The following is a 13252-nucleotide window of genomic DNA, read 5'->3' on the forward strand; positions in this document are numbered from 1 at the left end:
AATGAAGATCTGAGAGGGCGTGAAGAAGACCGTCCCGTCGGATATGGCGCTGCACGAGACTGGTACGGCTGCCGAAGAGTACGGAGGGATGGAGGTGTCGTCGTTGACGACAAGCTTAGCGGAAGATTGGTGGTCGACGGAGGGTGGGTCATCGAGTGAGCAGAATTCGACTTCAGCACGAGCGCAATCGATCACGGCGTTGTGACGCGACAGAAAGTCCCATCCTAAGATAATCGCATGGGAGCACGATGAAAGTACGATGAGCTCTATTGTGTACAGAACGTCCTGAATGGTCACACGCGCTGTACAGACTGCGGCCGGTTGAATGGGCTGAGCACTGGCTGTACGAAGCGACAATCCGGAGAGAGGCGTCGTTGCTTTACGGAGTGAGCGGCAAAATCCAGCATCGATAACAGAAACAGCAGCACCGGTATCTATAAGAGCGACTGTAGCGACATCTTCGACGAACACATCAATAACATTAGCAGGTGACGAATGAGGACTTGGGCAAACCGAAACTTGCGCAGTTCTTGCCTCAGGAACTGCGTCGTCTAGTTTCCCTCTTCGTTAGGTGCGGACCGTCGACGCATAGGGGAAAGCGAGCGGCGGCGCGGAGATGGCGAGCGAAGATGTTCCAACCTAGGGCGGCGATCAGACTGGTAGCGAGCTGGCGCTGAAGCAGCGGGAGCGTAATGTGCGTTTGAGTCTGGCGGGCAGTACGGCTCTCGAGGGCTGTCATCGTTGCCTTGCACCCGGCGGCGGCAATACCTGGCGACGTGTCCAGGGTATCGACATGCGAAGCATATCGGGCGATTGTCGAGCGTGCGCCACGGGTTGGCTGTGGCATTGCTGGCCCAGCGGACCGGAGGTGGAGGATAGCTCGCAGGATGCTGGAAAGGAGGTACGGATGCTTTGCGAGAGGGCATGGCAGCGACCGCAGCGTATGTAAGTGGAGCAGCCACAAGACTTTGCTCGCGGGCAGCTGGCAGCGCTTCAGCGACCTCTCCTTGAATGACGCCGCGGAGGGACGATGGCAGATTTGTGGTAGCTTCCTGTGTGAAGGGCACCAGGGAGAGCTGTCGGGCGACTTCTTCGCGGACAAAGGCTTTAATTTCGGCTATCAGCGACGCTTGGTCGTGGCCGTTGGTCAGGCTGGACAGTGATGCCAGGTCGTGTGCGGGAGGTCGTCTCGTCAGAGCTCTCTGCTTCCGCAATTCATCATAGCTCTGGCACAAGCTAATAACGTCATTAACTGTGGACGGGTTCTTCGCCAGGAGCATTTGGAAAGCGTCATCATCAATTCCTTTCATGATGTGTTTGATTTTCTCACTTTCCGTCATGGCAGCGTCCACGCGTCTGCACAGGTCGACAACGTCTTCTATATAACTGGTGAACGTTTCACCCGCGTCTTGTGCGCGTGCGCGCAAACGCTGCTCGGCTCGCAGTTTTCGGACGGCGGGTCGGTCGAATACTGCCGTGATGGAGGTTTTGAACTGCGGCCACGTTTGGACATCTCCCTCGTGGTTCCTGAACCAAAGACTGGCAACACCCGCGAGGTAGAACGATACGCGCGTTAACTTGTCCGCGTCGGTCCATTTGTTCAGAGCGCTCACCCTTTCGTAAGTCGAGAGCCAATCTTCAACGTCGTTGTCGTCTGTTCCGCTGAAGATTGGAAGCTCACGCTGCGGAACACTGCCAGGGCAGGTGGCAGGTGGTGATGGAAGCGTCTGCTGGTTGGCGTCCGGCATAGCAGAAGGTAGCCTCCGAGAACGAAGATCCAGGATGGTAGAGGAAACGTTACCCAGCACGGCTCCACCAAATAATTGTTTCTAGACTCCTGTAGACTCCCTTCTGGATCTAACTAACTAACTAACTAACTAACTAACTAACTAACTAACTAACTAACTAACTAACTAACTAACTAACTAACTAACTAACTAACTAACTAACTAACTAACTAACTAACTAACTAACTAACTAACTAACTAACTAACTAGCTAGCTAGCTAGCTAGCTAACTAACTAACTAACTAACTAACTAACTAACTAACTAACTAACTAACTAACTAACTAACTAACAAAAAATGTGTGTAACACTTCATATTGTCGCGCAATTAAGGACCGGAGCGGCTCTTGGTGTGGTCTCATTACTTCTAACCATAGGTCGGCAAACTCACTCATGAGTCGACTCACTCAGACTCACTCGGACTCAGATAGGGCTGTGAGTCTGAGTCTGAGTGAGTCCGGGTGAGTACTATTTTGGTGAGTTTGAGTCCGAGTGAGTCCGGTTGAAGAAAATTTTAGTGAGTCTGAGTCCGAATGAGTTCAGTTGAGGAAAATGTTGGTGAGTCTGAGTCCGAGTGAGGCCTGAGCGCAAGATTTATTTCTTGGGTAAGTCCGAGTGAGGTTCATCTTTTGTTGCCGACTCATGGTCCCATCTACTCATCTTCAGCATTACTATCATCAGCCTTATATCGGCTTGCATTTATACAAGTCTATTCACACATAGCACACTAGCATTCATGCGCCACCTCAATACTTATTGACCAGAGCCATGAGTTAAGGATAGGGGTGCCATGACCCCTCCCCGCAAACTCTTTCATAGGAAGTTCTTGATAAAAATATCTCATGAGTCGCATATTTCATAAAAATGTGCTCACTGGATCGATATATGACAATGATATGATATATGATAACTCGTATTTGAAGGCACATGTCCAGAGGCGTATTGTAGAGCACTGATTATGTGAGATATTCGCGTTAAAGAGGATTGACACCATGATCGAAAAAGCTAATTTTACGCCAAGAGACTCATGAGTCGACTCACTCAGGCTCACTCAGACTAAGGTGAAGCCGTGAGTCTGAGCCTGAGCGAGTCCGGCTGAGTAATATGTTGGTGAGTTTGAGTCTGAGTGAGTCCGCTGAGAAAACTTTAGTGAGTCTGAGTGCGAGTAAGTCCGGTTAAGGAAAATTTTGGTGAGTCTGAGTCTGAGTGAGCCCTCAGAGCAAAATAAATTCCTTGAGTGAGTCTGAGTGAGCTGCAATTTTTTTGCCGACCTATGCTTCTAACTGGCACTAGACTCACAATTTAAGCTTAAAGAAACGTGCCTTGAGCGTTGAATGGCTTTATTTGCACAACTGGAGCGTGTGCGTGTGGCGGACATTCGTTAGAAACTTAGTCCAATCTCGCTAATTAGCGATATGCATTGGGGCTTCTCGTTCATAGAGAGTGCTCATTCAGTATTATTCACCGACGGCTCTTCTCTCGAGTCGTCTTAGTTGGTAACACGTTGTCGCGATGTCTGCCGTTCTTCGTGTATTCCAGCTGAAGTGGCGTAATTGCGAGAAACATAATATGCAACTAATTAATAGCGTGTACGTCGCCCTCTGCGAGAACAAAATATAAGAACAGGCGCGGCATATGGTACGGTTACTTTGTCACTTCAGTCCCACATAATCATAGCGTTTCAGGGTTTCCCCCTTACCGACGCGCCAAAGTTAAACAATTATGCAAGTATTACTGAGTGCCAAAGATCATACTTAAATTGGTGAAATATTCAAAACCGTAGAATGCGAAGTCAAGAAAAATAATGTGACATACTGCAACATTACCAACGCTATGAGTTTATCCGTAGTGCGTCTATCCATAGTTTATTTGTAGTCTTGATCTAATTTAGCAAACGAGAAAGTGATATTGACAACCATTCGTTTGTGGTACAAAGCTACAAGGAAGTCTATACGTCCATACGGAAATCTATCCATCCTTGTGGCTTCGTGCTACGAACGGGTGGTGGTAAATTTCCCTTTCTAACCCTTCCGCCACCCCCCCTTGCAGGGTTCCACAGAACTGATTTAAAATTCAGCACTCAGTATTTTTACCGTAGTTAAATTTCACACATACTTCACCGATTGATTTTGATCTTTCGTGGTTTTCTTTAAAATAACAAAGCAGTGACCTTCGAGGACACAATATCGCTGTCACGCGACTCGTCATAGGATGCTACCTGCGCGCTGATCCAGGAACAATGTTAGCCGTAGATATTATGACCCGTCCGCTGCAGATTACGCGAAATTTTGCTAAAGTGGTAATACTCCGAACGTGATTGCAAGAGAGTACTGCTCCTACTTTGGTCAGTGTTCCCTAGTTGCTTGTTAGTTGCACCCCTCGCTGTTTTCTTGGTGTGCTCAAGCAAGTTAGCTTATAAGTTCGAACTTTAGAAGGTATTAGACACTTAATAAAGTATATATATTGATGAAAAAGATGGATGAAATAAATAAATATCAGTGTACTCACTAATTGATGCTCTCTCCTTGCGTGACTGCCAAGGCTGTCAAAAACACAACGTTGCCAATGCTTGACCACGGATCCAGTTGCGCCATCCTAAAGGCGCTCGCCAATGTCAGAATCACTGAGTGGCTTGCACTGCTGGCAATTCATCATATGTCAAGACACGATGAGTTGACGTATGCCACATCGTTCCCACGTGTCGCTTCTTTATTTGCGCTTAACGACGACGCGTGCATCCTTTGATTGTACAGCCTTTCAAGGCCAGGAAGGAACTAGGTTAATGGATGATGCGCTCATTAAGAGCGAAATGGAGCATGAAATTGAGGGCTTAGATGGGAGAGAGCCTCAGTTTGGGTGCAGGGGGCAGCGCACCTTGCGTGAGTTCAGTTGAAAAGGTGCTAGATGTAGCGAAAACAGCAAAACTAAAGAGGAGAAATCGAGATAAGGTGACATTATACGTCTGAATAAATTAGTTTTGTCTGCGATTAAGCAGTGACGATAGCGCATGGTCAGAAAAACAGTGCCAGAGATGCGCCTACAGCAACTGCTACTCACGGTCCTACTGTCGCAGCAAGCTGTCTTTCTACATTGCAAACCAAGGTATCTACAATCGAACCGCTTGTTGATACCGTGAAATTGTGGTCCGAGTGGGCACTACTGATGCTTACCTTCACTGTGTTTGCTGCATTTACTCTGTGTTCGTGTTTGTTAATATTGCAGAGACAGTTGGTTCGGCATGACGAGTGTATTCACAAATAATTCAAACAGATTCCAGCAAACATTATCAGTGACGTATTACCCGTGAAGACATGCAATGTCCAATAGCCCTTACGAACGAAAAACATCGTGAAGTTGGCCTCTGTTAGTTCTTATTAGTTCGTAGTTGCCTGCTGCAAAGAGACGCCCAGGAACTCGTAGATAGGCAACAACATTAACAACGTTCGGCTAATTTATGTGCACGTTATGAGCGGCTCGTGCGGTCTGTAATACATTGATACTTACATATGACAGTGCTGTTGACGAATAAGGCGTCTCAACATTGTCAATGTTGACAGCGTTTCCTGAAGACAAGAACGCACAGATCTGACGCGATGACGGAATTCAAATGCCGCAACGTTTGTTTGAGTCAGCAAGCTAGCATTGGCAAGGTATGACACCTGCGCTGTCTCATTGGATGTAGCCTTTCCTTCTCTGCGTCACGATGACAAAGGAAAGGCAATGCATTGCTTTCGAGGAACAGTGTTACTGAGAGGTGTGCTTACAGATAACAGCGACGCATACCTAGATACGTTTACGGCTACCATTGATTTTGCTTCATAGGGGCACGTGCTGATTTAATAAGGAAAAGCGAGGAAGTAAGCAAACTCATGTCTAGATAGAAAGAATAACTTTCGAAGGATACATACAACCATGGGGTAGCCCATGAATTCATGTGCAAGAAATATTAAAATTACTGGTAGTCTATTCGGCGATGAATGCTGTATGCGTACTTACACCAACAAATCTTGTAAAGAAGGATTTGCTTTAAATATTAGAGTGAGCTACACAAAAGAAAGGACTGAAATGCCACCCAAATCACGGGCAGCAGATGTCTGGCCCGACATTGATGACGACAGGCATGACGGCTGACAGCAATGACAACACAACCGAGGTTGAACAAAAATGAACATGGCAGGATGAGGATGGTGACGGTAAGACATTCATGACACCATCAACGACAGCAGCCCGATGACTGCTGCACAGCGCGTGCACATTATATCCCTGGTCGTAAGCCTGGAATGGAGTTTTGGCTGGAGACAGCGCTATTATCTGGCGAATTATCCTTCCGAGGCAACATCATCGTGGTAAGCGTGATGACGATATCAGCTACAAATACAACAGAACTGATTCGTTTAGTTCAACGAGTGTGATGATGGTGAAATGAAAACTGAGCCGCGCAGGTGACGCGTCTATAATAAAACAGAGACAACAGGTTCGCAGTGATCGGTTAATTCCTATGGTTTATTGGGTCTACAAAATACAGTTTCCTGTTTAGAAACAGGCAGATTGGTGGTGTATCAACACATTTAATTTGGCAAACAATGCATAGCACGCCTTCAAATTCAACAACGACCCGATCGTCACAACAGAGCCGGAGTGATTAACCAAAGTGGAGGAATGCAGGTTGCAAAACGAAAACAGCGGTGTAACCGAAGAATAGCTTCACTGCCTTCGTTTATGTTCGGACTAGACCACGCTGTTGGGATGTTAAGTTGCAAAGCTGGGGCGAATATGTCGCATATTAGGTTGTCGGGGAGTGCAAGTAGCTTCAACCTGATAAGCATTGTCGTCGTCTTCTATTACGCGCTTTATTGTATCTTGGCAGTTTTCATTCATTCGCACTTATCACTTTCAAAGTGCAGCAAATCTCGGTGACAGTGAACCAGCACAAAAGAAGTCTCTTAGCAACACTCCATACCATGGAACATAAACGATTAAACGCGCTCGTCACTTACGCGTGCTGCTTTCATCGAATGCTAAAAGCGAGCAAACGTGCGACAGCATCACTGCATGCAACAATCGTTTTCGATCAGCTCCTCTACAGGCTTTCTGTAGTTATTAAACGAAATAAAGCTATAACTAAAGTTGGTCGGTAGTTAGGCACAGTGAAGTTCATGCTACAATTGTCTATTTAAAAAATGTTTATAAGGTATGATTTTTTTTCTTTATTGAAATTTAGCTAATGCCTTGACGTCACTGTAGGGACAGTCGACGGCATGTGTAAACTACGCATTACCCTCAAACGCATTTTATTGCAAATAAATTAAGCTATACATTAATAAAAAACGCAATCTTGTCGACAACGGTAACGCCGTGCCCAAGTGAACGCAGGGGAAGCATGCTATGGTGCACTGTGCACAATTCTTATAAAAAATTTGGTACAAAATGGCACATGAACTCCGCTGAGGGCAGGCTCTATATGTATATGTATAGTACGTGTACGCTGTTATTTCCATACATTAGCTTCGCCGTTCCACACGTCGCAAAGCGCGAGACACCGAAGCGACACAGCCTTCTTACACAAACAGAACGTGGAAGTCCATCACGCAACAGGCATCGCATTATGGATATTGCCCTGGGCAACCTAATTTTGTAGTATGACCCTAAAGCCGTAGTTACAAAGAACGACTTAATTTCGTCACACAGAGAGCATCTTTTTAACTTAACCAGACTTGGAGCGTTGGTCTGAAGCTGAAGAAAAAAGTAGTCGCCTTTCCGTTTGATTCTAACTTCTTTACATCGGCGCACCTCTCATGACAGTCGATGCCGTTAAAGCGGATCACACTAATTACATGACTCAGCAGGGCCATATTCAAAATCCTGTGCACTTTGCTCGATGGAATCCATTGACCCATTTCTATTACAACTCTCGTTTGTTTCACGTTGATATCGTCACGTAATTGTTTACAAGTATGGCAAAAATGTGTGCACTGCTCTCCGAAAAACCAACGTGCTTAATGAAATGGCCAGAGGAATGTAGCTTGCTTTTTTGGAACTAGCCACGACATACAAACGTGTAGCTGTGCTGTGGATAACTCACCAGCGATACAGGCTTCGCTTTTTTTTTTCACACGACACAAGACACAAACAGAAGGGCATGCCTCGCACCTTAGCATAACGCTATATCGCGCACTTCAAACAGTAAAAGCCCCACGCTGGTTACATTTACAACGTTCGGATAGTGACATACAATTTAAAGCATCCAGGTATCCAGGTACGCCTAGGATTGTGACCTGGATAAAGTGGAACATTATCATTTTTTTACAAGAAGTAGGAGTCAGAGTCCACAAGATAGTTCGGTAGATTCTTCAAACATGTACGCCCTAAAAAAATGCCAGCGGTTCTTATATTTACAAGCGAATTCGTGCCGCTCTCTTAGTTTGAGACTCGTGATGCCGAGTAGTGCACTGTCTTAGTAATCGAGTCGGAGCTTGTAGAGCAGGCCGGCTTAAGCTGAAGCGAAACGCAAGGCATGATGGGAATCGAGGATCGCGCTGTGACGTCGAGAGCGAGCGTTACACCAAGAGTATAGATACCTCCGCCGTTTGCTTAGAGCCGCGATAATTGAGCGCGTTTGTCGCGTGCGCGTTGGCGAGGTGAGAGGTGTGAGCGCGGTCGCGACGTCATAGTGTGACGTGATGATCTTTTGCGACAGAGATTTGCTTGTCAATTCCGGTGTCGAAGTTGTTCTCACATTGTAATCAGTGGGAGTGAGGTGCCTTTGAAGGTGTTCTACGAAGCGAAGACACCTTTAAATAGTAATCTGATAACGTTTGACGAACGTAGCCCTGTTCAGAAGGAACGGTCACTGCGCTAAAGCTCTTTAACAAATAGGTCATCACCTTAAAAGCACGAGCGTGCACGCAGAGTATAGATAGCAGCGTAGCCCGTCAAATAACCTTAGTTTCTCACCTAGGCAATAAGTACACGTTACGAAAATAAACGAAGAGAGTACCAGGCTTAGTGCTTGGTTATACTTAACGACCACGTACACATTCACAATATTTGTTTCCTAGCGACGGTGACGCAGCCTTCTTCTAAGCCTCGAAAAATCCTCTCGCACGTTCTCTACAGAGCAAGCCACAGCGTTCAGCTAGACTTACACAGGCACTCTTTATCGCATACGTGTTATCAGCCAAGCGACCGATTGCATTTGCAGCCGCCGATCTCGTCGAACGTATCTCTTACCACTGCAAACAAACGAGCACGCACCCCTGCCGCTGTATTCAGAGGGTTTCAAGCAGCGCACTTACTGCGTTCCCATACGTCTATATGTATAAACATGAGGACGAAAGGCTACGGGATCGGGGTTGCCGCTTGATGGTTTACTAGAAAAAAGAACAGGCTCCTGGGCGGCCTTCAACCCTGGATAACCAACGGGACGCGTATAAGCGAGTACCAATATAAGCTATATTAGAAAGGCAGTCACAGTACAACAACTGTTACGGTATCCTATAGTGCTTCCAAAAAGAGAGAGTAGACGATACAGAAGAAAAAAAATCAGGACAGCTTGTGCTGCATCTTTTTTACGACCGGAGTTTTCCTATGGGTGACACGACGTTATAACGACACGAAAACTCCTGCTGTCACACGAGACGGTGACCTGACAGTATGACGAACAGACCTGTCTTGCCGCAGTAGCCGTTGCAATGGCGCCTTTCTCCATCTCCAGAGTGCCCCAGCGAGTGGTTTTATACTGCCCTAGACAAGTATCTGTGACTATGGTACTTCGGTTAACGACTACCTACGTCACAGTTACACGTATTTTGTAGGGAAGTAGAGTCGTAAGACAAGGGGTCGGGAGGTCGGAAGGGTGCAATGCGGAAGTACGACACGTTACAAGTATGCACCATGAAAACAAATAGCCGTTCAAATAAGCGGGTATCGAGTGGCTACATTGCATTCGTTAGGAAACACGAGGAACCACGCGGGGTTGTCAGGTTCTTGGAAATTACTGAAGATCTGATACTCTAACACGAAGCCGTATCGTTTCATTGGAAACGCCTCCTGGCATGCCGCAGTTTACATTGAGGAGTTCCGCCTGAGTTTCTTGGTAATAGTATGCCAGCTTGTTGAATGCGCCTGTTTAACATTGTCTATAAGTGTAAAGTTGTGTTATCAGGAGGAGATGAAATAGTATGGCGCTTCTTTCTTCCTTTCTCCAGTTTTACAAGCCACGCCGAGCCTTATGGCACCTGAAAAAAGGTTGCGCACCTCGAAATCGGGGCGTGCACAGAATAATCCTTCACGGAAATAGAAAGGAGGAAGTCGTGTGGGAACATTAGGGGAGAACATGTTCAAGTCTGTTACATGCACGGAACACGACTTTATGCGTTTTTTTTTCTATGGAAAGACGAGAAATTAGTACCGCTTATCTGACTCGCGGAGACGGGGAAAAAGAACGGGTGTACTTTGTTATATAGAATGGCGCTTGTCTGTTCGGCTATGTCCATCATCCAGTTGCTTATCCAGAAATGCTCGTGGCCACACGTTCTGGCAGGTTCTCACTTATCGCACTGTTCTCTCATGAGTAGTCATGTCACCACTGCTTTTGTAAGCGTTTCGTTCCCTATGAAATATCTGGTCTATAAGCAATTGCACGGAGGCATATGTGCTTATGAAACGATTAAAAACCTTCCTGGTCTTCGGATGGACTAAAAATTGGCATTTCAACGAACTGATCGCGTTTTATTAGCGTCCACGCATATTTCTGCGAGACAACTTCGTGGAATCATCGCGTACCTCGAAAAGCTTCCCTCTTTGCGTGATACCGAATCTTATCTCATACAAAGGTAATGCGATCCCCGTCAGTTCCACTGTTATATTCAGGGCGTCTTTGATACGCTGCAACCCTATACCTTCCTCACGGATGACTTCCATAAATGTGCGCAAATATTGTGCGTAGGGTATGTTACATACGATCGTCACAGCGCTAATATGACATTGTTCTCTCTTATAAGCTGCAATTGCAATTATAGCGTTCTTGTTGGAGAAAGTGACTATTTAGAAGTAGTCTTCCGAGGGGTATTTTTTTTTGTAATTGAGAAAAGTGCTCTAAGGGCCTACAACGCCTTGGTCCAACGTTGCCGCTTATCACGTTCCCTCCTACACTTACAAGACAGACCTAACGTGGCACAGTTCTTGCGATATGGCTTCAACAGCCTTTATCATACGCCCCCAGACTCAACAGGCGATCGCTTTGTCGATACCGCGCTTCTCATAAAGCAGTCACACTGGGTAACATACCCTGTCAACGGCAATTTTTTCGAGTATATTGCACGTTTCCTATGACGCCCGTCCGTCGAGGTGACAAAGTGTGCGTGCTATTGAACAACGCTTGTAACGCTACTCTTTCTCATTGGCAAAACGCAGCCGCGATAAGTTTCATACGCCGTCCTCTTAGTTCCAGCAAAGCATTGGCAGTCCCGCCTATGATTTGATCTTGAAAACGTACACCCACTGATGGGTTTGTGCCAAGCATTCGCGCGTGTGTAGGCTGCTATACTTCCGCAGGCTCCGACAAGGAAGATCGCCCGGCAGAAAGGATTTGGCAAACGATGGCGCGCCTGCTCAGCGAACATTGGTGCAGATGGGAAACACTGCTAGCTTGCGTGGGCCACGAGCAATTTCCGCGCGGTCTCTACAATAGTCTCCCCCTGCGGGTCACTCGACGGCGGATCAACACTGGGCCACTTCAGGGGGCGGCGCCGACGCAGGCACGCCGCTGGATGGCGCTGCCACTTCCTCCTTGGTGGGAGAGATGTCCGACTCGTGGCCATTGGCAGCAACGTCGTCCTCCTGGCTCTGCTGCGACTGCGCTGGGTGGGGACTGGTCAGGTTTGTGGGACTCTGCGAGTGAGAGAAGCGTGCAGTCAGCGAGGAAAGTTCCTAACCATGAGAATACCACAAAAGCAATATCTGGCACACCAATTGTTCGAAACCCAGGGAAATCTATTTACGGTATGGCTTGAATCTATTAAGGCGCAAGCCTTGGGTGCCTCATCAAAGTCACCTTGGTGGCGTGGGCGTCAACACGAGTGATGCAAAAAACACGGTTGATCCCTCCGTCATAGGAATCGGAATAACACGAAAGTAAAGCGTGCCCTTACAGAAGTAACTGAATGTTTACTGTACATTGATATAAGAGAGTTTGCGCAATGTATATTGATGTCTGGCAGCTATAGCACCGTTTGACGTGTATGCACCCACTTTGGTTATTGGTGGTACATCTCCATCTCGACGACCAACGTTCGTGTTAAATGGTTAAACAAACCCCTGTGGTAGCTGTAATAGTTAACGGTGAAAACGTAATCAGAGAACGAGGTGTGATAGCCAGAAGAGCGCCGCATATTGGACGCAGAAATTGGTCGCCATCCCGCGGTATGTTAGAATGTGATTGAACACCACGGGCGCACTAGAGGGAAACCCAAAGCGCGTCGTGCCGCCCCAGTAGCCCGGCAGCGATTTTTCTCGCGGCGAGCGCGTGAGCGGGGAACGCAGTGTTACAGCCAGGTGAGGCAGGCGCGCGTCGCTGAGCTATTTTAAAGACGATAGTCTTTCTTGGGGAACTTAAACGCAGAAATTTTGGTCTGTCTTTCTGTTTGTCGGCACGTCCCTCGATTCAGCCACTCGGCCAAAGTTGAACCACTTGCCCAAGGGCCAGCCATCGTGAACGGCTGAATAGGTTCATACTTGTGTACATTGTTGATCAAAAAGCAAACATTACGCATATCTGAGGCGCAACATCACTAGGTAAGTATTAGGCGGTGTGTTCCTTTAACAGAAAATACATAGACACGCAATTTTAAAGACCTTGATGGTATGCGTTTAACGTTGAGACAGTAACGCGTTTATTAAAAGATTGCCACAGCTGAAGCGATCAGCGGTCCAAGCCGAGCAAGCGCGAGCGCCAACAACAACCGTCTTCGTCGTCTTCTTTCGCAGGCGTTCTTGTCTGCGCCCTACCATGTTACAAATGACTCCCCCGCGGAAAATGAGCCATCCTGGCCTCCTGGCGACCTAAGGAACAGGTACAACTGGTGGGTCATAATGCGGCTTCAGTCGATCGACGTGAACAGTCTCGCGGCCGCGACGACGGCGGTCCGTAGAGATTGAACAGGCTCAATCATATAGTTAACTGGGGATGCTTGACGTAGGACGCGGTAGGGGCCTTCGTACTTAGGCAGTAGCTTTGTGGAAAGGCCAGGAGCGGAGGAGGGAACGCGAAGCCACACCAACGTTACAGGCGAATACGACTGAGGAGGCAGGTTTTCGTCGTGACGGTCCTTCTGGCCCTACTCGCCCTACAATGGTACAACCCTAGTTTCTTAAGGTGCGCTGAAAATGCGACTGCGCTGAAACTTGTCTTCCTCCGTGCCCTCTGCACAAGCTCATGCTGTGTTTCGGTTTCGGTTCAGTATTGCAT

General features: G+C 47.2%; 3 protein-coding genes across 3 annotated transcripts in view; all 3 read right to left on the reverse strand.

Annotated features, from left to right (window-relative positions):
* LOC119394916 (glycine receptor subunit alpha-2) overlaps positions 1 to 1748 on the reverse strand; it is a 35863-nt gene extending 34115 nt beyond the window's left edge. The window contains exon 1 of the mRNA XM_037662217.2: positions 1614 to 1748. Within this exon, the coding sequence (XP_037518145.1) occupies positions 1614 to 1748 (135 nt within the window). The remainder of the gene's footprint in view (positions 1 to 1613) is intronic.
* LOC119394153 (myosin light chain 1) overlaps positions 1 to 13252 on the reverse strand; it is a 520807-nt gene that overhangs the window by 53780 nt on the left and 453775 nt on the right. The window lies entirely within an intron of this gene.
* Positions 6274 to 13252, reverse strand: part of LOC119394151 (microtubule-associated protein tau) — a 101792-nt gene continuing 94813 nt past the window's right edge. Inside the window, exon 8 of the mRNA XM_037661413.2 lies at positions 6274 to 11676. Within this exon, the coding sequence (XP_037517341.1) occupies positions 11506 to 11676 (171 nt within the window). The 3' untranslated portion in view covers positions 6274 to 11505. The remainder of the gene's footprint in view (positions 11677 to 13252) is intronic.

The sequence above is a fragment of the Rhipicephalus sanguineus genome, chromosome 5 (assembly GCF_013339695.2).
Source record: "Rhipicephalus sanguineus isolate Rsan-2018 chromosome 5, BIME_Rsan_1.4, whole genome shotgun sequence".
NCBI lineage: Eukaryota > Metazoa > Arthropoda > Arachnida > Ixodida > Ixodidae > Rhipicephalus > Rhipicephalus sanguineus.